We start from the raw sequence: 25,342 nt of genomic DNA on the forward strand, positions 1-25,342 counted from the left end.
CATTGCCAGCAGGTCAAGGGAGGTCATCCTGCCTCTCCGCTCAGCCCTGGTGTAGCACATCTGGAGTTTTCTGTCCAGTTCTGTGCTTCTCAGTACAAGAGAGACATGGGGCTTCTGGAGCAGGTCCAGTGGAGAGCAAGAAGGACGATTAATGGACTGGAGCATCTCTTTAACCAGGAAAGGCTGAGGGAGTCGGGCCTGTTCAGCTTCAAGAAGAGAGGGAACCTTATCGATGTCTGTAAGTATCTGAAGGGAGGGTGTCAAGAGGATGGAGCCAGGCAGCAAGCAAGGACAAGAGGCAATGGGGAGAAACTGATGCACAGAAGTTCAACCTGAACATGAGGAAAAATTTCTTTACTGTGTGGGTGACCAAGCACTGGAACAGATTGTCCAGAGAGGGTGTGGAATCTCCCTCACTGGAGATATTGAAGAACCATCTGGAATGCAATCCTGTGCCAAGTGCTCTGGGATGACCCTGCTTGAGCAGGGAGGTTGGACCAGATGACCCACTGTAATCTCTCCTAACCTAACCCACTCTGTGATTCTATGAATGAAGGCAGTTGCCCTGATCATTAAATTTTACACTGTAAAAAAACTCACTGTCACAACATACACTATTTTTATCTGCCCTGCAATGCCGTATCAGCGTTGAATTCCTGCAGGGATGTTAGTGCTGTACTTCGAGCTGTTAGCTAAATGTAAGCAGTCCACAATACGTAAAGAGACTCTACTCAGTAAGGCCAAAGAACACACAGCTCTTGGGATGTTTATCAGTTTAAGGTCTTGCTTCAGAAGAGCATTAAAGCTCATATTTCTTCCAAGGACTACCTGCAATTTCTGTTGCCACAACCTGAAACTTCCTGTTCTGCACTCAAGAGTAGCCAGCTCACATGCCAGCAGCTGCTGCATCTTGCATTAAGTAGATACCATTTTTAGTTAATTTACTAGGAATAATAATAATAAGCTAATATTACTGACAAGAGTGTGCACTTGCTTATCATGGGGAAGCATAAAGTCAACTATTTTAACAGTCATTGTCACAGGCAAAGGTAAATATCATGCGTCAGCCTGCACAAGCTTTTTGTCTTCTGCAAAAATGTATCTCAGTATCAATTCATTATTTCATGTTTCCTTTCCAAAAGTATATAGCCCTTCAGATTTGGGGGGGGTGGGGAAAAAAAATTCTCTTATTTCCCACAAGCCCTTCAAGTCACCCTGCAAGAATGATACCAAGACTTTGTCCACTGCACTATGGATGCTGCAGACTGAGATGAAGATTACAGGGATGAAAAGCACACAGCCAATAGCAATCAAAGTATATCCCTTAAATGCAGTGGCAATAAGAAGAGCATCCATCTTTTGAAATGCTGCAGCTTTGCAAACATGGAGTAGTATATTTTGAAGAAAGAAGGAACATAACTTGCACATTATATGAAGTACACAAGTCCATCTAGAAAAGTTTTGTGTACCAGAACGGGCAGTGCAATAATTGCCTGATTTTATTACCTACAATACTTTCAGTCCAGCGTATTGAAAATGCAAACCAGTTCCTAATAGTAACTTATGTACCAGGAACCACTTGTGCTGACACCAACAACTGTATTAGTCAGCTTTTAAGAAAAGCACCATGAGCAATGCCTGTAATGATAGAACACTACAAGATAGGTCAGATTACACATCATTGCACTCATGACTGGTCAGAGAATATTTTTAATAGTTACAGTTTGAACACTGCATAGTTGTAACTGGCTGTAACTCTGGCAACCAAGAGACAATTTAGAAAGCATTTAATCATAAACATAGGGGAAAGCAAACAAAACCAGTTTCTACCAGGAATTACTGATTAATTACACAGATGTGATTTCTTTTGCTCATCAATTCCAGTGATTATGGGAAGAAGAAAAAGTCCCATTATTGGTTGATATGCTTGCCAGAAAGGGGAAGGTCTCTCAACACCTTTTTAATAACGTTCTCCCTTGAGATACAGAGATCCTTAATATCAATTAATATCCTTAATACCAGCATGCAGGTGCTACAACAGCACTAAGCAAAACTGGAAAAGGTACAGAAGAAGTTCTGAACACTTCTGAGCACTTCTGAACAGTGCTTATTGCTCAGGTAGCAGCACTGCCCTCACTCTTGCTGAAGGCTTTGAGCAAGAGGTATTTCCACTATCTCAAAATTTCACTCAACTCAACAGTGAAGCTATTGGCATACCAAGAATACTGAAGGACAGTGACATGGCTTCCAATACCTGCATTGGTGCTCTCTCTTGGTAGAGGAAAAAAAAAAACCAAACCAAACCCAGACAAACAGAACACAGGAATTTTGTGTCTGTGACTTCCTGGCTAGCTTAATTCCTCCTTGTCCCAGCTCTGCCACAAGCAATATTAGTCTGTGGATACCTGTAGCATTGAAGATTATCAGCTGTAGTGTAAATTTGAAGTAATGCAATACCACAGAATTGACCTTCACCCTAGTTGCCCCAGGATTACCTGCTATTAAATTTCCCTGGTTCTTCTTCCCTAGCATGATGGAAGTCCAAGCTCAACTCTGCATCAATGCCAAGACCACAGTAGTTGTTCATCTGTACAATCTGACCAAAGGAAAAAGAAAGGTATGATTTCCTGCTTACATTTATACATGAAAAATGAAGACATTCCAACAGTTTTCAACAAAAGCAAGCTTTGCAGATGATTCTTCCAAGTCACTTGCATCTTGACAGATTCTGGAAAACATTTTCCAGAAACACTGCACTAAAAATAAAGTTGCATGAACAACTGCTGACATGTGTAGTCATTATTTCCAAAGTATCAAAACCGTCAAAATTTAATCTTAATTAAAAGTAACAAGCATAATAAGGCAGAAATAAAAACAAATGCAGAAATAAAACCAACTCAACTTCTCAAAGTGATTCTATGCAGTAACTTCACAAGCTGCTGAACACTGATGCCACTATTATTTTTGGCATCAGCCATGGATTTATATTACATCATTGGTAAGACACTCTTACTTACTTTGGAAGGTGACCAGCTTACACCAGATGAATGAACTTGACTTCACCTACTCAGCTGTGTTTTAACTATCTCCCTATATGTCAGCCTCAAGTTCCTACAGATTTCGACCATTTCTTCCATTAATCCTTCCTTTGCATGCCAGTTCATTCCATAGCACCTTTATCCTAGTCCTTGCTCTCCCATCCTTCACCTTTAAAAAGCAGAGTAGGCACCATGGGAAAATAAGCCTCTGTCTCCACCAAGTGAAAAATAGCTGGAACCTGAGCATCTTAATTCCTCCAAATGACTCATAATGCCTAGGATTTTCCAGTGACCAGACTAAAATCTTGGACAATTGCTACCATTGTCATGATTTCCTACTTTTTTTTGCAAGCCCCTTGTCCAATTTCTTCCTTTAATCTGAAGAGAGACAGAACCAGGATTCACATAAAGCTCCAAAGTCACAATCTACAATCAACATTTTTATTTTCCTAAACAGAAACAAGTCCATATGAACCAAGTGACAGTTACTTTCACTCAAAAAAATTGCAAATAACAGATGGCACATATACAGATACACAATGGCAGTAAGATGACAGAAGGATTTACTTTGTGAATATGCTAGCAACTCCTGCTAACATCTTAAACTGTGAAAGGAAAAATTAGAGTACCTTTTGGGGAAGGGAGTGTTTTTGGTTGACAGTCCAGTTTCACAAGTGTTTTGGAAAGTGTTTTGGCATTCCTGCCAAAGCCTTTTCTTATTTGAGAAATAATTTTCATTCCAGCTGAAGCAAATAAGAATGCCATTGCCATGTGAATCTTTTCATTAATCCTCTATCAGATGCTTTTTGCTAAACAGGTACAAAACATGCTCTGCAGTCAAGCAGCCCTGCTGAAACCGAAACACTAGGTCCAGACATGTGGTGTATTCACTAGGAAACAGCTCAGTAAGGCCCAAGCACAAAGACAAGTGAGCAGTAAAAATTAAACTACGTTAATACCCATCATTTTTGTGATTTTCACTAGAACAGCAGCTCCTAAGAATCACACCCAAATGGTGCTCAGCTCACCTTGGGAGGCTCAGGTTCCGCAATACCATTTTCTGCACCTTCAGCTGGCTCTTCTGCATCCAAAAGGATAGTCCAGCGATCCATAAGAACATCATCCGCCTCATCCACAGAAACCAAAATGGAGTACGGGTCCTCCCCACTGTAGCCAGCTCCCCAGCGCAAGACCCTCCCCAAGTCATTACCTGGGCAACAGTGAAGAACACCAAAAGATAACCGTGTCTCTCAATCAGCGCATCAGCCCTGTTTTACAAATCACACGGCACTAAGGTGCTCCAATCAAGTCACAGAATTAGTTCATTTGGAAGGAAGAGCTAACTAGCAGGAAAAAAACAAAACTAAGTTGTGCTGTGTCACATGTGTTGTGTTGTGTTGCACATGTGTTTACTATTGCATACAGACACACTGGAACCTTTCCACAGAAAGTGGTAGAAAAACCTGTTATGGACTTGAGACACCAGGGAGCAACTGAGTTTGCTGTCTTACAGCAATGGCTGATGCACCTGTGGCTGTCAGGAGGAGGATATTTTGCCCTCCCAACTCCTGCCCACTTACCCACACCCGTATCAACACTCCTGCTGCTTGTTTTTCCTGATGCTGTTTTTCAGAAAGCATGACTGACATTTCCTTGAAAAGCTGTTATTTTGGTTTACTTTCCAGCACCAGCCAGAACTGAATCTCACAGCATCTCAGCTACAAGACTGAGTCCTGTGTCACACAAAGATAAAACTTTCCGGAGGACTTCTGCCCTCAGCAGAAGAACGGTTCTTGCCGTGATTCTCACCTGTTCCCAAAGGTAAGATGGCAACTGAGGGCTCTGAGCACACCAGCTTGTGCCTGATCTCCTCAAGTGCACCAAGGACCCAGCCAACAGTGCCATCCCCTCCGCACACCAGCACTCGGAAAGAGGGGATTTTGGAGAACGTGTGAAACCTTCATTGTGAAGCAAAGCAAAGGGGAAAAGAAATGTTACAATAGAATATAGGAAATGCAAAGTCCCAATATGCTATTTAAAATAACACAGTAATATTGGATTTCTGCCCATGCCCATTTACCACCAGTTTCTGGATCAGCTTCAACAACGTGAATGGAAAAATATGGAGTTGTAGATAAAGATGATTTTAAAAAGAGTAAAAACCATATTCCTCTAAGATTCTTCACAGACAGAGCTACATGGTTAATCACTTCCTTTTTCAAGGGCACAGAGACCTAACTAGTCATAATTTCACCGTGAACATCTGTAACTCTCTAAATCCTAGAGGAGATGTTGATTAGTGGTGGTGTTTTTGTACTTAGTCATAGGAATCACAGTACATTTTCTTCTTCATAGTACTGTTTTCCTGGTGACGCTTACCTTTTGTGGCTTTTCATCCTACATACCAAGATATGCAAAAGAATTTTTATTTCCCATTGCACAAGAAGCAATGAACAAATGGGAGCATTTTGCCATAAAGCCACAGAAAGATTCCAAAGCCAAAACAAAATGAACTGGTTACTGAAGTTGCAGCTTGAAGTGCGTTAGAAAGACAACAGAATGATACAGTTCTGACAGAAAAATTAGTTTGTGTAGCTTGTTTATCTCGTCTCCTACATAAGCTGCATTCTTCCCACAAAGCTTTTGTTCCGAATATCTTCTCATGACAAGCTTTTTATTAAAGCAGTAGTGAAGGAATGAGGAATAGGCCACAACCATCGCTTTCAGTTTTACGAAGCTGTAACAAAGTGGGGTTGATTAAATCAAATCATCAGTTCCTGCCTTCCTACAAGCACATTATGTCCTGTTCCTTGTAGAAATGTTGCAGCTGTGATCAGGCAGGCCTTGTTAATTCTGCAACTGTGGCAAAGTTTCAAGAGTCAAAATAGAAAATTTTATTATACTTTCCTGGTAGTTCCCATTAAACATCAGAAGAAATAAAAGCAAAAATACAACCTCATCAGGAAACGTGACATTTCTCTTTCCATCTTCATTCAAATATAAAATCCATTTATTTTTAATAATTATTGAATATGTGCTATTGTAAAGTGCATATGACTTTCCCTGGGCCAGACTCTGCTAGATTTGACAGAAATATATACATCAGGAACTACTCTATTCTCTTTTCTTTAGAGAACCTCAAAGTTTAAATCTGTTCTCACAGTAAGAACCAGTCAGAAGGAAATGATCCACTGCCCTAGTCTTCAGGCATAGGACTGAAGCAATTTAAATCTTGAAAAGAAGTGAATCTAGTCCACCTTTTTAAAAAATAAGAAAACAATATAAATTAAAAAAAAAAGTAAAACATGACGACTTACCCAGGTAGTGGGCCCCCATTGGTAAGTTCAAAGACCTGATGTGGGTTTAACAGCTTTCTAAAACTGTACAGCAGATCCCGACCTTTTAGACCACCACTTTTTGGATTCACAAATACAAGAAGTGGGCAACAATTCCGTGGTATCTTGGAAGCCTGAAAGAAAACAAGAAAAAGGATTAGTCAATGCCATGAAAAGGCAGGAAAATTACTTCTGCATCTCAGAAGTATTACCTGATGCTTCCTTGATGCCTAGTAAAAAAAAATCCAGATTCTATAAATAAAAAGATTCACTGTCCAGACAATGGACAGGTTAGCTGCTGATCTTGCTTCCCTAGGAACTGAAAGCTCCTTAACCCACTCCAAGTACACATTTGAGACTAACATTAGAACCAAAGGCATTGTAAGTAGCCCTTCCTACACATTTTCAGTAAACAGTCTAGGCCAAAGAACACTGTGAGAGATAAGAGTTCTGTACTATTAAAACAGTTTCCTTGAAAAGTGAGAGCTTCTCCCCAAACCAACTGTAGGGGTTTGGTCCAAAATACTCATTACTGTTTATCTGCTGTGAGATAAGAATTAGGAGAAATGCAAAACAGGCACCAAACTTGAAAGAATATAAAGAAGTTTATTAACAGACCTAAAAGAAGAAAAAAAAAAAAATTATACCACCTTCAGAACTCTCCTCCTCCCCCCACCTTCCTCCCTTCTCCCACTGACAATGTTCAAAGACAACCCTTAAGATGTTCAGTCTGTTTACCACTTCCATAATAACCTTGTCAGTCCATTTAGAAAGAGAAGTCTCTTCTTGCTCATGCTATGAAAACATTATCACAACGAGACAGCCGCCCACTTCCAAATATTGTTCAGTCCATTTAGGAAGAGGAGTCTCTCTGCCTGCGTGTGAGTCCTTTCCCCCGACTTGCAGCTTTTCCCGCAACTGCTTTCGAGGGTCCACTCTTGAAGTTTTTTGGGGTACAATTTTAAGGTTGAGCTGTTCAGAAACAAAAACAGAGGCCCTTCTCCTTCCCTGGGAGCAAAGGGTCTTCATCATCTTCATCTTTAGGACTATCTCTGGGAGCATCTCTAGGGACTGAGGTTTTCTCCTTTCCCATTTGGAGCAAAAGTCCTCATCTGGTTCATCTCTCCCTGTCCAAACTTCTCATGAAATTACAGCTGCGTCAGCATCTGCCTATCTCAGTGCAGGTGCTTCTGCTCACAAGTTGAACACTCCACCCCCCATATCTTCATGAAATTACAACAGGATACTCTGATATATCATAGCTTCACAAGAGAATTTCAGCTTTAAGCATCTCCTCTCTCTCTTCCCTCAGGTTTTCAGCTCTTCACAGCAATAAAAGGGTTAATCTCACCTCGGCCTTGCAGCTTTGCAGCTTGAATGTTGAATTTTTCTTATCGCAGTGGAGCGGGGGGGAGAGCCGAGCCGCTCCGGCTGCCCACGGCAAGGCAGTGGGGGGGGTTCCACGGCTGGAACAGGTCCATGGCTTCAGGATGGCCGTGGCCCGGGCCCGGCCTGGCCCAAGCAGGGCCTGGGCCGGGCCCACTGGGCCCTGCTCGGGCCCTGCAGCCACCTGTGCCAGCGCCGGAAACGAGGAGAGAGCTTGGAGGGGGAGTTTGCCTATTCTTAAATGTGGATCACAGAGGTGATCACAACTTTAAGTGGCTTAGAGAATTGTCCATATTCAAACTGGCCAGCTGATAGGTTCTATCAGTTCCCAGAGGAAACTGTAAGCACCCCTTAGCAAGGACGTCCCTTCCGGGACTATGCTTGCTAACCTATGACACCAACTGAAAAATCTTCCTTTAGTTTTGTGGTTGTCTTAGAATGCATATCAATTTACAAGGACAAAACATTTGAAAATGAAGATGTTTGGGGCAGACAGTGGTGTACCTCTCCCTATGAATTTAGAAGCTGAAAGTTTCTTTTAAAAATATGTAAGCAAAGCTTTTACATCATGAGGATTTACTCAGGGGTGTCAGTATCTTATGACCTACTGAAGCTGCTGCTGAAAGGACTCTCAAAGCCTCCAAAGAAACCACTGCAGAGGAGGCCACTGGACATGGCAGAGGTGAGATTTCCTGGGGCACTCCACGGCTTGCATGGGAACAATACCTGCAGCCTCACTGGACATCAAAACTTCCAGCCAACAGATGCACTCCCCTGGGACTGGTTTTCAGCCAGCTTGTCCACCCATAAATAGTTCTGTAAAATGATTTTTAAGTAGTTCTACAAAGATCAGAAGACACCAGCACACCTTTCATCCATCCTGCCACAAGGCTGGGGTGCAGGTACATGCCAGAAAAGTCTATTGGACATTTCAACAAGTGCACTTCTAAACAGAAACGTCTGCCATAGTCCCTAAGTGGTGGTAATTCTTATTTACAAATTGGACAGCATTCAGGGAACAGCAATTTGTCACGCAGCTGACCGGATGGATTCAGGGAACAGAACAACAGTGCTAAATATAAGTCAATTTAGACAAGAATGATTCAGGGGGCGGTGAGGCAGCAGCATGACCACAGCGTGCAAGCATGTGGAGAGATACCAACAGCTACAGATGGGAGGAGACTGCACCCAGAGAGCCTTTCAGCTGCTGCCTGTGAGCGACCACCAGAGACCATGATCTGAGGTGAACAACAGAGAAATCAGGTCAAATTAATGAGTTAGATTTCTGGGGATGCAAAACAGAGTCTGACATTGAGATACCCCAGATCTGTGAGCTGATTTAGGCACTTACAAACAAATGATTGTTTGGGTCTTCACAGTACTTGAGAGATTTCCTCTAATTTTTTTGTTCTTAGAAGAGCTGAGTGCTAATCTTCTGCAACTCACACCCTGCCAGATGCGTCAACATTCAGTCACATAAAAATCCTTCTCCTCTAACACTGCCTGCATGAAAAATACTCTCTGCCATCCAGTGTGACTTGTCTCTTGACAAAGAGAAAACACACTGAAAAGAGGAACACTTAGCAGGTACGAAGGCTGGTGAAGCAGGCACAAACTGCCCCTTCTTTACTCGTCCTTCAGATTCTACCAGAGACATTCAGTTTGAAAATACATCTGTTTTCTTGACAAATAAATGAGCCAAACAATGGCTGTTTGGGGGGACAAAGAGCCAAAAGAACCTCAACATTTTATTTTACTGGAAAGGTTCTACTGCTGACAAAACAAGTAGGTTGATGAGAAAGAGGCTGTGAAGCTGTGCACACAGCTCTCTCCAAAGGAACCACCTTCATCCTAAACTGACAACTGAAGACAAAACACCTTTCACCTCTACATTCAGGCCTTATTGGAAAGGGAGAAGCAATTACTCAAAGCATGCCCAACACACAATAAGGGCAATATATTAATTTCTGTTAAGCACATGGAAAGGATATTTGGAGGCAGCAAAGGAAGTCTATGGAAAATAATGCATGCCACTGTCACAAAAAGGAAGGATTCCTTGAATATTAAGTCAACAGCTTAAGGATCCACACATTCCAAAGAGACAAGCGGATTTTGTCCCCTTGAGCCATTCCAAGCATTAATGGAAGAGTAAGCAGAGCTCTGGTGTTTTCAGAAGTAAAGGCCATCTTGTTCGTCCATCAGTTCCCACATCATCAACTGCCACATCCCACTTAGGATAGTCCTTTGATAATCACAGAATCATCAAGGTTGGAAGACAACTTTAAGATCATCAAGTCCAACCATCCACCCAGCATTGCTACTGTAACACCTAAACCACTCAATCACATCACCAGCCCCAGATCTTGATGCCTCTTGAACACCTCCAGGGATGGTGACCTCCATGGGCAGGCAACCTATTCCAATGCCTGACCACCCTGACAGAGATAATTTTTTTTCTAATATCTGATTCTCCCATGTCTCAGATTAAGGCCATTTCCTCTTGTCCTCTCACTGCAGGCATGGCAGGACAGACTGACCCCCACCTCACTACACCCTCCTTTCAGGAGTTGTAGAGAGCGATGGGGTCGCCCCTGAGCCTCCTCTTCTGGAGACTAAACAACCCCAGCTCCCTCAGCCATTTCTCATATGACATGTTTTTTCTGGTCCTTTCATGAGCTCTGGACATGTCCAGCACATCAATGTTCTTTTTAAAGCGAGGGGCCCAGACTGGACACAGTACTTGAGGTGTGGCTTCACCAGTGCTGAGTCCAGGGGGACAATCACTCCCCTTGTCCTGCTGGCCACTCTGTTGCTGATACAGGCCAGGATGCCATTGGCCTGCCTTCTTGGCCACCTGGGCACACTGCTGGCTCATGTTCAGCCAGAGGTTGACCAGCATCCCCAGGTCCTTTCGCTCTGGGACTCTTTCCAGCCACTCTGCCCAGCCTGTAGTGCTGTATGGAGTTAAATCCCACAAGCATCAGAAGGCAGAGCAGCTCTGAAAGGAAACATCATGTCCCACGGGGTAAGAGAGCAACCTGTTCCCTTCCAGCACTCCTTGTCCAGCTTTTACTCTGCCCTACCCTCTCTCCTGTCCACTTACCATTTCTTCCTCTTCAGAGCTTTTTTAAAGCTTTCCTCTTTTAGCTTTTTTAGAGCTAAATTTAACCTCCAGCCATTTCAATTTTCTGAACAATACTGGCAACCTGAAACCTCAGGCTTGGTATAATGCCTGGAAACTTGTGGGGTTTAAAAAAAGGGGGTTAATGGGATAATAAAAAGAAAAAAATATGAAGTTCTGCAGCTCGAAGTAAACAAAAACTTCTTCAAAAAAGAATAAGAGCAAAGAAACCAGCACAACACTGAAGTCTAAAAAATACCTTACTTGAATGTACTAAGAACATTTGATTATCTTCTCTTCTTCAGGCAATCAGTTTCTAAAAATACTGGTTTGGGACATTTAGAAGTGACATGCTGAACACGTGTTTTATATTACTTGCTTTTACAGGCACGTTCTAACGCACTGGGTTTAAAACCAAGTAACTGAAATAATTCAAAAGCATCTTAAGGGAATCACAACTATTTCTGAGACATGGTACACTCTAAAGCATTCAAAAGCACAGCTGTGTTTCGTAAAGTTGCCTGAGATCTTACTCAAGTAACATAAATTGTTGCAAATACATATTTACAGTTTCTACTGTAAATTGCCAACTACATTTCTTGTCAAGTGTCAATACTGTACCGAAAAACCCCCAAACCAGTTAAACATATACCCTGAATGCTACTAAGATTCACAGGCAGCTGCAGCGAATGCCTGGAGCTAATAAAAAATCCCTATGTAGCGTGAACTGAACAGTCCTACTACTCAAATCCACCTTTGTTAAGGTATCTTCCAATGTAAATTCCTAACTATATGCATTTAGTAGTTGATGCAGCTATTCAGAATAAAAAGAAGAGTTTGAGAAACTGCTTATCCTTACAGTGAACTTGCTTCCCATCACAACTCGTCAATAAGCTTAAAAGAGTAAGAAACACTGCTAAATCCCCAGATAAAGGCCAGCTTCTAAGAAAACAATTATTTTTTGGTAGGCGTTAAAAACTCTTGACCGTTTGTACAGTAGAGCAGGGCTGTTGCTGTGCTTTCTCAAGAGCTTTCTCTTTGTTAGAATTACAGAGAGCCACAAGGGTAGCACCCTTATGCTGCACAATTTTTAGAAGTTCCTTGATAAAGCCCCACTGGAGACAGACGAGTGAGTTTGTTACTGGGCAGAAGAGAGTATGTGACTCACAGCCCAAGGACTCCCTTCCCCCTTTAGCCCTGGCTTCAGTGCTGTGCTTGAGGAGTGAAATCTGCAGAAGGGTTTTGTGTTGGCTGGCATTCAGGAAGGAATTTATTGCTCCTTTCTTAGAGACAGCTGAAGGAGGCTCCGTGATTTAGACACTCTGACAGTCACTGTGAATTGCGTAATTTGTCAGGAGTAGCACAACATGGCTTTAGACTGGGGCAAGATGTTTGTTATCCATGCTAATCCCCTTTCCATTGACTGTATTGTGTAATCACATCTCACAACAAAGCAGAACAAGTCATTCTGTGCCACCAGCCTACCAATGTGACAACCACGGCACATCTTCCTGGGTGGTGGGCTGTCTCCCGGAACTGCACATATCTCTGACAAGTAGAATTCAACATTTGCAAGCAACTGCCAGCAGCATCTTCCATGTGGAAGGACTCACAATGCCCCAAGCACAAAATTTCTCCACCCTGGCCAGAAAGGACTCATTATCTGATGCGGAATTACATGCAAGGTGTCGCAACACAACTGGAGCAGCAGCTGGGTCAACCCCAAGCCTTTTCTTTATTTTTTGGCATATTGCAGAAATGGATGAATCACAGAATCATTGAAGTTGGGAAAGACGTTTAAGAACAAGTTCAACCTTTAACTGAATACCACCTTGTCAACTAGACCACATCACTAAGTGCCATGTCCAGTCACTTCTTGAACACCTCCAGGGATTGGTGATTCCACCACTTCCCTTGGCAGTCCATTCCAATGCTTGAAAACCCTTCCAGTGAAGGTTGAAAAGGGTGACAACCCTTTCAGAAGGGTGAAAAGTAATCACTCATGTTTCGGCTAAAAGGCTCATTTAACTACGATGATTTTAAGATGTAAATATTTGTGTGAGGATTTAGTGGAATGAATGAAACTGAAAGTTTCATCTATTTGGGAACCTTCTACATCTTTTCCTGCTACTCTTAAGGAATCTAAACAGTATTATCAGAGGGCACTCCACTAGTAAAAGGCGTTAGTGATAAAGCCACAAAAACCTGTGCTGGTATCGGCCTCATACAATTGTCTGCTGACTTCCTTGCTTGCCAATGCTGCAAAACAAGTTCTGGTAAATTAGTTCTGAACGGAAGGATTTAGTCCTGCAATGTCTTTCACCTTGACATGATACCAAAGAGTGAAACAAAACTGTCCCCACAGTTTCTTACACACAGCAGCTAAACTGCTTTATAAATACTGCACTTTTTTTTTTCCACACTCCAGTGAAGAGAGTATTTTCATTTATTTGAATATTGTGAAATGAAAAAATGTTCAATTAAATTCTTAAAGGCCCGAAACAGCGAACAGATCAACACATCTGGTAACACTAACTGCTTGACTTTCTAATAAGCAGCTTATGCAAACTGATTCTGCACTTAAACTTCTCAGTAATGGTAATAAGGGGGTGAATTTCTTCAGGTAGACCTGAGCATGCCAGACTAGAACTGTGCCTCCTCCTTAGATGGTATATCAGACACAGAGTAAGCAAATTCCACCTCAGAAAAATAAGAGTAGCAACCTGCTAACCACCAATACTCCTGTGCTTTTATCAATTTTTAAGAAGGGCTATTTTGGTTTGTTGTTTTTTGGTTGGTTAGATTTTTCTTTAATTTAATTGGCAATTTGGAAAAATCATTACCTCTTCATTCCCAACTTCTTTGTATTTCACTCACAAAAGGAATGTTAAACATGGTGTAAATTTAGTATTGTGTCAGTTCCTGTGTATTTCCTGGTACTGTATTTAAATGATCACACATATAAACAAAGACTAATATTATCATAGGCTAAAAAGATAGCCTGGGTTGAAAGTACTGCAGGAGGTCATCTAGTCCAACTGCTACCCAAAGTAAAGACAATAATCAACCATTAGTCTACCTTGGGTAATTAGTGAATGGCATAAGCTGGCTGGACAATCATGTAAAAAACAATACTTGAAGTATCATTTAGATTAACTGTTGGCTCCTTTCAGTGAGATGACCAAATATAAACAACACATGCTGAAATGGAAACATAATGTTTGTGCCCCGGTACAGCCCCTCTCTCCTGCTCACATATTAGAAATTAATCCCTAGCAGTCCCCTGAACTGGAGTTTCTAAAAAATATCTTGATCAGATAACAACAATATCCACATTTTCCTGGATATTTCCTAAGTTCTCTTCAAACATAGCCAGTGTCAGAAAAACAGACATATGTAATCAGCGGAGTGGAGTATTTCCAACTTCACACCGCAGACACCAAATACAGGTTCACAATGCATTTGCCTAAAAAACATCAAAAACAAGTATCCAAAAGTTCATGCTGCTTTCTGTTTCTCGTAACAGGCACTCTGAAACCTAGTTTGGACAAGGGGGCCTTGATTTCTAAGAACTTCACAAAATGTAATTCCTATGCATGCATAAGAACAAGGCTCTTATATTTTTAGGAGGGATTGTAACTTTTGATTTTGCCAGTTGCATGTGAGCGCTACCACTAGTGTCTGCTCATACAAAACCCATAATTTTGCCTTCAGAAAACCCTGACAAGTGTAGGACTCATTTTTAAACAGTGAAAGCAGATATGTGAGTAAGCATCTATGGCCATGGAACTTGATACCCTCCTATCTAAAGATGTTTCATAATTCCCACTAATAGTGTAATTTTTTGAAGTTTTTGACCTGTGAAGTTCCAAGAAGTCAAACCAAGACTCTCACTTCACTTGCATAATGCAGCTCCAGAAAGATAGTAACTGCAAGATACACAACACCTCAGCAGAAAGTAACTACAACAACACTCTTTTTTGGACAGAACCTACATAATCCTGGTTAAAAATATCACTTCACTCAGCTAATCATTTTCCTCTTCTCACATTGACTCTACTTTATTAACATGAAACCTATTATTAAACCAACTGATTCATATGAAAGTGATTTGTAACAATAAGAATAAATCAGAATCAAGCCTGAATTTGTGAAACAACTCTTGCACTAAGTCTTTCAGAAGACTATGTTCTTCTGAAATCCTCAAGAGGTAAACAAGGTCAAACTGCCTCTGCTACAGAATGGGGGAAATGAAGCTAATGTCAATGTGAAAATAAGCAGAAGTACTTTACCTCATAGTTAATGAGGAAACACATTTAGCTCCCATAACAAAGTTCTGTAAGCATTTTAAGACGTACCAGCTGAAACTGAAACCCCACTTAACATCTTGATTTTTGAAAGAAACAAGGAGAAAAAAGCTGTTTTTCTCCCCTTTATAGTTGCATAGTTAGGCAGCTGTAGATTGACAATTCAACAGTAATAGGATAAGTGACTTACTGAATATATCATATACATGAAGTACAGGCTCTGAAGTATTTTTTTTTATCACACTACTTACAGTATGGCCTCTTTGAATAAAGCATATTTTCATTTAGTTCTAGCAGAAAGAATTTTAAGGCAGTTTTTTTCTTTTAAAGACATTTTTAAATTCAAACCTGTCTCTTACCATAACTGCAGGAATCACCACAGCATTCAGAGGCTTGTCATTGACAACAGTATCTTTAACTAGCATATATATTCTTTCAGCTTCAGAAAAACATGAAATTTGGAGTACAACAGCACCTGTAAAGAGGCATCAGAACTACTTTTTATATTTTCTATTATTATTAGAAAATAGGTCTCATATTACAGCAAAAGTTTACTCAGTTTACTGAGGACATTATTCAGCAAAACTTATTCTGCAGTTGTTTGCTATCAGTTGAATTGTGTTGTGTTTTTAAACCTTCCTTCCTACCCTCAAACACACCTCAGGTATTTGTTAAAGCAAAGCAAGTTGAAGACAAGAGTTGCAGCACAGAACTGATGCATATTTAAAGATTTCCTCTGAGCTTCAGGGGTAGGGCCTATTTGCATACTCTTTATCATAACTAACATTCTGTTCTCATCATGTACAAGTTGCAGAGGTATCAGGTTTCATTTTGTATCCAATTATTAAAAATCCATTAGTTCTCTTCATTTACAATATCTCAGTAAGAATTAGTGCCAGCAAATATTTGGGCTGATAATCAAGTCTAGATCTTTATGTTGGCTTAGGTTCTGAATAGAGAAGTTGGGGAAGAAGGGAAGATAAAAGAGAAGAAAACAAAATAACCACTGACAAAATAACCACTGACAAGTATAAAGTAAGATACTTGGTGAGGAGGAAAACAGGGCAGAACAAGACAAAAATGCATGGACAGTATATGAGAGGTAGGCTGGTAACATAACCTGGCTGCAACAAAAAGGGAGAGTTAGGAAGTTATGAGAACCACAAAAATACAAACATAATAAGAAAGTGGCAATAAAAGTCACATCCAAGCAGAAACATCTAATAAACACATGCATGTAAATTTGGTTTAATGATGCTGTGACATGGGAAGAGTATCACAAAACCCAGTATTCTCCACTGACAAATATGGAAAGGAGAAGGTACATCTGAAAGCTTTACAGCTCTTGCTATGAAAAAATCAAAATCAATCCGTGTCAATTAGTCATGTGGAGTCAGCAAAAACACAAAGGAAGTCAAACACATCAGTCTTCAAAACCATGCTCTAGAAAGATCCATTTAGCAGACATGTGGAAGCTAAGCCTGCCAAAGGATGTGAAGCATCTCAACTACAGATACCTAAACATACAGAAGAGAAAATTCCACACTTTTAATTTTTACCAAATGCAGATCTCCACCTGACCACAGCACTAAAGCTGCCCAGAGCCACTGCTGCTCCAGCTCTCAGAAGCCTCATGGCTTCTCCAATTTGCTGAAATAAAATTAATACAGACAGCAAAAGCAAAGAAACAGCTCAAGAGATGAAGGCAGATAGGAATGCGTTTATTTTCTTCAACTTTCAGCCACTGAACTCTAGCTCTTAACACTGCTAGGAAACAGTGACTATGAAACAGTCCCACTGAGTCCAAAAGCAGTACCAAATTTTAGTATTCTTGAAGTCAAAGAAAGAACACTTGAAGGCTTTTTAACAGTTCTGTGTTGTTAAGATTATGCAGTTGAAGTGCAACTTCAAATCTCATTTTTATGATGAAATATTACCACCTTCTGTTATACACAGCATGAAGCCAACCTTTTAACTTTTTTTTAATAAGCTAGCACTAATCCACTGCTCTCATAAGTACAATGTGTTACATTTTACCTGAAGGGCTTTTTGCTTATGCAGTCAGACTAACATACTCTGAGCTTCCAGCCTCTAGTATTACGCTGCAGTTTTGAACATAGACATTGTTTGCAAGACTAAAAATTTTAATGCTTACCTTGTGCTTGATAAACATGACTCACAGATACTACATTTGCTGCAAAGGGGAAAAATATAAACACATAAAACCTTGGGTACATTTAGAGTAAATATTTAAAATATTTTTAAAAGTTACATAAATATAATATAAATAAATATTAAAAGTTATACAAATACAGGGAGAACCTCCAGCTACCACTTGCCTTCTCAAGTTTACATTGCAAGTAAGAAAAGCTAAACTGATTTTCATAAAAGGTGACTAAGAAGTCTTTGCGACATTTCAAGTTTAATTCCTCTTGAAGTGACATAAAAGATAGGGAAAAATGCTTTGTTTCCTGCAATAAAAAGCATGACACATTCCTGACACTGTTTATACAAAGTATCGGTTAAAGGAATATCATGAAAATTCAATTACACGTCTTTGAAAAAGAAAAATAAATTCTTTTCCCCTAGTGTTTGTCCATACGTGTGTGCACACACTGCTCATACTTGTCCATGATGGGGCACAGAGCTCATGAATAACATGGAGAACAGCCCAGGCAAAAAGTGTCAGAGGTTAAAAAAGGCAAGGGACATTCTGCACGTGGTTTAAGGTATGTATAGTTCTTCTAAAGAGTGATGCATTTTCACACACACATACAAAATAAAAAGTGTAGTCACATACAACCCAAGTAACATAATAATTATTCTGTAAATAATGAGCTGTCACATCTATCCTGCAACTGTGAGCATGTTAAAATGATTAAAAAAGCCCACATGAGTGTAAAAGGCAGAATGATTTTTTAAAATAAGGTCAGGAAAAGTTAAAATTATAAGAAAAATGAGTGATTGATGCTGCTACATTTTGTTCTGTACAAGTTAATGTGTCTGAAAATGCACCTGTTTACTTACTTTTGATAGCTAATTCTTCCTTGAGAATATTTGTGTATTCTTCAGGGGAAAGCTGAGGTGGAAGGCCACCAACAAATAAATCTACTTGTACAATGGATTTGCTGTTTTCCACAATGTAAAATCTTGTTTGATTCATCTGACGTATTGAAGTCTACCAAAATAAAGGAAAATAAATGACATGACATTTGGCAAAAAGATACTGTGAAGCAAAATCCAAAATAGTTCTGCACTTAGCAATCATGTCCTCTATGCCTAGAGAATATCAGAAACAGAAACAAACTTCAGTTCAAGCACTTAGCTTCTCTACCCTTGAGCCTGCTTAGGGGGTAACCAGTTACTTTTTCTGTAAGAGAGATTCCATACTTGCTATGAAAAAAAATTTAAAAAAAATCACATTCCTTTCTCAGGTTTACCTTTCTTATGTCCTTGAGTCTGTTAAGAATCAGTTCCTGATTGTCCAAGACCATGCGCTGCACTGGAGAGGACAAGACCATTAATCATGTTAGAAAGCATGTAAATTATTATCAGGCTCAATTACACAAAAACAATAAGAAAAACATTTAGGGAAAAAGTACAGCTCTGCACACAACTAATTTTATCATAAAGGACCATGCAGACCTGAGCTACTTATGATCCAATGGAAAAAACACATAGGTGCTTGGAACAGTCTGACTTTTTTCACAGTTCCTAAACACCAGCCTCCTTTAAAAAAAGGCAGAAACAGCCTGAACCCACTCAAAAGACAAGCAGTATACTTTGGTAATAATCTAACTGTTTGACAGAAGACTTTAAGACTATATTCCTTAACAAGTACTGTAATAACCAACTTCTGTATTTTATCAAAATATTAAAACAATTCTAACAACTTCCAGTTAAAGTAAGGTTGGAAATGATGCTTTAAAACGGAGTACCAGAAACCAACCAAGGTTATGACATTAACAAAGCTGCCATAACCTTATAAAACAACTTCCCAATAATGCTCACAAATAAAGCAAAGCAGAACTACAAAGATATTTACTCAGCTGTGGTCAGAGCATTAGACTACTTCAATGTCTTTATTTATTTCTCCATTCAACCTTGCAAATACTGAAGCACAAAGAGATGTAAACTGGGAGAACACCAGCCCAGTTCCTGCAGGATCACAAAACACTTGAGCAATGCTAGGACTGCAGATTTCTGTTCTTCCTAACACACAAACATATTACTCGGACTGTCTTAGGACTCAAACTTACTCTTCCATGGGAGAAAGAAGACAGAGGAAGGGAACCATTTGAACTTTAGAATTAATCTTTAATAAATAACTGCAATTAAGAAAATTATGTCAGTTAAACATAGCTCCCCAAAATAGGGCAGAAGTGTCAATACCCACCAGAAACTGCAAATGAGATTTTACGTAATAATGAAGGGGAACCTTATTCCCACAGGACATACAAGACTGAAAAGAACCTGCATCACTCCTGATTAAGTATTTCAACATCATCATCAAGTTTCATTTGTGTTTTTTGTTGTTGAAAATGAGCTGTGTTAGAATGGGGAAAAATCCCACGGAGATCAGATGTGCCTTTCGCCAATGCTCCTTGACTTACCTTGCTTACTGCCCATAAGCACTTCCACCAATTTGAAATTCTGGAGGCACTCGGTCTGCCAAAAGATACAGAATGTAAATGCAGCTTCTGAACGACATAATTTTCCCAGATGTTTACATTATTGTGTTATATACTGTACACAGTGTATAACAGAGCATGGAAAATTAAACATTTAAAAAAAATTAAATATTTTTAAATCAACCATGATGTTCTTCCTCTGATCAACTCCTTCCAAGACAGGAATAATCTCCATTTTACACACTCATGGCATTATGCTACCATGCTCCTAAAAACATTGGCACTGTCACAGCCACATTGTGATGGGGCCCCTGTCCAGCACGGTTGATCCCGTTCGTGCTTCAGCGATGAACAGCTCATGTGGGGTATTTCCTGAATGTCCTTCCAGAGAAAGCATGCAGGACTGGGAATAAGCCCGCTCTTTGAGAAGATGGCCCAGAAACCAGCTTGGCAAAACCAGGGTGACCACTCCCCATCTCATGGGGCACTCCACAGGCACTGATGGAACAAAACCCTCTTCACATGTGCCACAGTCTCTTCTCCAAGCTACTGCTAGGGAGAAGTCAAGTCCCTTGCAGCTGGATCAGAAGAGCAGCACCAAAAGCTAAACCATTTATGACAAAACCTTGCAAACATATGACACTCATGACCGAGGAAGGGTCTTAAATTTTAGCCTTGAGACTCAAGAGAAAAATGACCTTGCTTTGCATGTCATGACCAGGGGTGTTGAGAGCCTCAACTGCCTACATGTGCTTTGCCTGATACTTGATGAAAGCAACTTGGGAGCATCTGCAGCCCAGGCAAATTCTGGATATTAAAAAGAGATTTCCTGTATGCATGTTTATATAGAGAAGCAAGTAGAGCGTTTAAAAACTATCACTACTGGAGAAATTGCAACTGAGCCAAAGAATTAAGTCTCTTTAGAGCATATAGCTAGCTTCCCAAATACAGAGATCTTTCCCTAACAAAATTCCCAACTATACTGTTTGACTGTTGTTTTTTTTCAGAGAAGACAAAACTTTGGACATCGTTGTTCCAATTTTTGTCAAAAGGTCCACAGCACTTGAGGAAATGGACTGACAACAGATCCTGGAAGTATTCTGCAGCCAAAACAAGCTGCATGCTTTACACAATGGATATACCTAGTCAGATCTATGATTATCACTTACTGCACATAGTAGTCACATGCATGTTCCAGTGTACTCTGTAAATAACCCCAAAGGGCAGCAGTCACCCTCTGCAAGCCCCTGGAGCAGTGGAACTGTGCTGATTTCCTGGTGTGCTCACAAGCCCCAGGTGCAGAAGAAAATGCGCACGCTACAGCTTTGTGTCTCCACACTGGCTGGGTTGGCCAATAGCTTGGTACGCTAGCAAAGCCTACTAACATGTTTCCTGAAAGTCATATTGTTTTGGCACCAACCCTAAGAAGGACAGGCAGACTGAAAAGAGATTATCTTCCAAGGAAAGCATGTGCATCTACAAGATTACAAGATGTATCTAGTAATTTCCAGTGATGTGGGAAGGAATGCAGACAGTGAAGAACGTGGATGCTGTTTCAGCCTTGAGTCCTTCCTTGCAGCGCTTGGGGGCTGGCTACAGAGATGCTGGTTGCTACCATAGGAAGAAAATTTCTGCAGTGCTCTTTAACGTTTTTATAAATTGTCTGGATGAAGGAATCAAATGCACTGAGAGTTTCCTGAGGATACTACGCAGGAGGAACTGTGGACTCCCTCAAAGGTAGGGGACACTTATGGGGAGATCTGGATGAGATAGAGAGCTGGGAAATCACCAACCATTTGAAATCTAGCAAGAGCTACTGCCAGATTCTCAACCTGGGATGGCGTAATCCTGGTTAAAAATACAAGCTGGGGGATGAGAGCTGGAGAGCAGCCCTGTGGAAAAAGATCTCGCGGACTGGGTCGGTGGCAAGTTGAACATGAGCCAGCAGTGCCCTGGCAGCCAGGAGGGCCACCCGTGTCCTGGGGTGCATCAGGCACAGCATCACCAGCCGGGCAAGGGAGGGGATTGACCTGCTCTGCTCTGGACTGGGGTGGCCTCACCTCGAGTGCTGGGGGCAGGTCTGGGTGCCACAATATAAGATGGACATCAACCCATTTGAGTGTGTCCAGAGCAGAGTGACCGAGATGATGAAAAGTCTCAAGGGCAAGACTTGGAAGGACCTCTCTGAGGTCACTTGGTTTGTTCAGCCTGGAGAAGAGGAGGCTGAGAAGTGACCTCATCATGGTCAACAGCTTCCTCAAGGCAGGGAGTGAAGGGAGAGGTGCCAATCTCCTCTCTCTGGTCACCAGAGATAGAACCCAAGGAAAAGAGAATGAAGCTGCATTAAGGGGAGTTCAAATTTAGGAAAAGGTTCTCCACTGAAAGGGTGGCTGGTCACTGGAACAGGATCCCTAGGAAAGTGTTCATGGCACCAAGTTTGTGAGAGTTCAAGAAGTGTCTGGACAATGCTGTTAGTCATACACTTTACTACCAGGAAATCCTGCAAGGAGCAGGAAGTTGGACTCAGTGATCTTTATGGGTCCTCTCCAACTTGAGATATACTGTGATTTTATAATTTCCTTCAAAGCAGCATAGAGAATTAGGAGACAAGCGTGATCATCCTAACAGTGATTGCCAGTTTCCCAACAAGGTAAAATTAGCAGAGTAGCTACATACATAAGTGTCTTTTAAATATTTCAAGACATAAATAACCAGTAAAAATATGCTGCATCGCAAGAATCATGGTGTTCATGCAAGTAAATCTGCTTGATCCAGAAACACTGATGGTACCTTCCAGTACAGAGCACCCATACCCACCTACCCTGAAGATTGCTTTAAGCTTTGAGCAGCATGCCAGTCACAAAAGATCATCCACCAAATGCTAACAACATTTACATTAACTGCGAATTAAGAGACTGCAATTTTTCTGAAGAGAAAAATACATACTTCAGGGTCACTCAGGTGGTACATGGCTGTGCTTAGGTTCTTTCACTTACCTGCCTTCCAAGTAATGGGAGCACTTCTTTGATCACGGTCTGCACAGTGCTATCCTTATTTACTCGTAGAGAAACATATGCCATTCCCACCCTAAGGAGAAAAATACTTATTTTAGGACAATCATTTGATCTGTGTGTACCTTTTTAAACTAAGTATAAAATTTTCTCTGGCGGTAGGCACATATTTGAATTAGTTGGAGAAAGCTGTTCACGGAGGCTCATGGCAGATGTGGTATCAGCGCCACAGACAAGAAAACACTTTCATCGCAAGGAACTGCTAATTACAATTGTAGCACTGCAGATCAGCTTCTTCCTAATCACAAAGATAACCTGCAAGTCTTTCATAAAACTTGGCAATGCAGTTGCAACAGCAAAATGACCACATGGTTAAATTTTATCCCACAGGTCTTCAGATATTAGTAGGTCAACAGACCATTTTGTTTCCACTATTAATATGCTTAAAATTCATACTGTCTCAGTGGTAAATATAGGGGGTTTTTTATTATTTATTTTCCTCCTCCTCATGTCACATGGGAAGTTACGCTATAGTTCTTCCTACTTCACACTTCTTCAACAAAATCCATCTATTTTTCAAATGATGTGTATGTCATCATTTGTTTACAGATGTAGTTAATGTAAAGTTGCATCTTTCTCACCAAACACATGACAATAGAACTGCACAAGTTGCACAGTATATTCCACGTATGTAAAGAAACCCAAGAGTTTCCAGGCATGGAAATGAATGTTATGCATAATACCCACTCAGAAAAACGACCAGAAGAATCCTGAAATACAGAAAAAGAAACTACATTCTCTGTTAGACTTCTGCAGCTTCAATAACTAAAACAAACAAAGCTAGACTACAGAGGACAAATGTAGCCAAGCAGGATAACCTTGTGATCAAGAAGGAAAATACTCACTTTAGCCAGGCAGGATAAATTCTGATCACTTCCTCGTCCTTTGGTTTGGCTCTGATGATCCAAGCTTCAGGAACAGATTCGCGGAATACTGAGCCCAAATTGCTGTCCTCTGCAGCATCATTCCTGTTGATAACATCATCAGAGAGCAGCACCTGCTGCGTAAAGGTCTGAAGCTCATACTCCTGCTGGTCATCATTTATGTAGTATGCCCTCAAAGCAGCCTCCTAAAACACAGCAAGATACATGAACATGTACTTGAAAAGACACAATTAATACCTATACAGCCACAGACATTATAAATACCTGATTTATAAAATGAACCATTAATGCATGTTCTAACCTCAGAGCAGTGGACACATAGCAATGGCAAAAAAAAAAAGCCAAACGAAACAAGAGTGAAGTTTTGAAAACAAATTTTAGTGAACATGAAAGAAGAAAACTTGAGATATCAATGTATTTGAACACAATCCACAGTATTTTTGGAAAGTGATAGTCATTTTAAGACTGAAAGTAAAAATTCAGGTCCAATAAATCTACACTCACGCATGTAAAATTTACTCCACAAGGAAAATGGTAAATTACCCTTGATTGTACCCAACTCTGCCTACTCAGTCTACTTGCACTTAAGGGGATGCTAAAAATTAGTGAGCTTCTCAGCCACAAGGCTGCCCTGAGCCCACACACCTGTGAAGAGGTAAGGGAAGGGCTGTCCTTGCAAGATGCACACAGTCACAGGAATTTTACATCCATTATAGGCCCATGCCTGCAGCACCTCTGCTAAAACAGATGCTGCAGTCATTACAGCTCACTAATGAGAACTTGTATTTATCTTCCCTGGTATTAAAAGCACCAGCCTGGTAAAATGGACTTGAAAGGCAAGTAGCACTCCTAAATAAAAATGTTTTCAATCCCGGACATAGTTTTTCTTAAAGATCTTTGAAATGCAGAACACAACAAACCATTTTCAAAACTCTTCTTGATTTTGAGCACAGTATCAAGATAAAAATCCTAATGATCTTTAGCTTTAAATTGTCAAAATTCTGATGTAATACATTCTTCACACTTCTCTCCCAAGTCTGTTATCACTCTGAGACCTCACCATGCTTAATTCTATTGTGCACCACCCTATTCCCACTCTGGGATTTCTCTCTCACAGCATGGGGTCTCTGCCTAACCCAGTAAATAAAGATCTGTATAGCACACTTGATTTAGTACTAAGTATTTTTTCCACCCCAGATGGAGCACCAGAAAAGCTAGGGAGTGGCCAGTATGTGATCAACAATTAATTCCTTTCACAGCCAAGAGGCGGAGATAACTATAGCAAGCTTTAGTGTTCGAAGCCAATTAACTCACGTGCAGTATTGGTGGCTACCAAGGACAAATATCAGAAACTACAGAAAAGGAGCAATACATAAGGAGCTGGTTATCCTGTGTTGCTTGTATCAGTAAAATCAGGCTTCAGAGTAACACAGGGAAGCAGAATGACTGCTTAGCTTGTGATACTGTGGTTGTCATTATGCTACAGATATGTAAGCCACCATTTCTTCAGATGCTGTAAAGTAAGAGCACTACATGAAGAAGTCAAATTACATTGCAATATTACAGCCC

The 25,342-nt window shown here is 40.6% G+C and overlaps 1 protein-coding gene across 1 annotated transcript in view; it reads right to left on the reverse strand.

The window, feature by feature from the left end:
* The window catches only part of DGKQ (diacylglycerol kinase theta), a 92,304-nt gene that overhangs the window by 13,576 nt on the left and 53,386 nt on the right, over positions 1-25,342 (reverse strand). Inside the window, exons 9-19 of the mRNA XM_039567569.1 lie at positions 23,735-23,958; positions 22,815-22,905; positions 19,801-19,855; positions 18,628-18,689; positions 18,215-18,365; positions 17,343-17,381; positions 15,547-15,662; positions 6,356-6,507; positions 4,848-4,996; positions 4,067-4,248; positions 2,496-2,596 (exon numbers count right to left, since the gene is read on the reverse strand). Of these exons, the coding sequence (XP_039423503.1) occupies positions 2,496-2,596; positions 4,067-4,248; positions 4,848-4,996; positions 6,356-6,507; positions 15,547-15,662; positions 17,343-17,381; positions 18,215-18,365; positions 18,628-18,689; positions 19,801-19,855; positions 22,815-22,905; positions 23,735-23,958 (1,322 nt within the window). The remainder of the gene's footprint in view (positions 1-2,495; positions 2,597-4,066; positions 4,249-4,847; positions 4,997-6,355; positions 6,508-15,546; positions 15,663-17,342; positions 17,382-18,214; positions 18,366-18,627; positions 18,690-19,800; positions 19,856-22,814; positions 22,906-23,734; positions 23,959-25,342) is intronic.

This window comes from Corvus cornix, chromosome Z (assembly GCF_000738735.6).
Source record: "Corvus cornix cornix isolate S_Up_H32 chromosome Z, ASM73873v5, whole genome shotgun sequence".
NCBI classification, from domain to species: domain Eukaryota; kingdom Metazoa; phylum Chordata; class Aves; order Passeriformes; family Corvidae; genus Corvus; species Corvus cornix.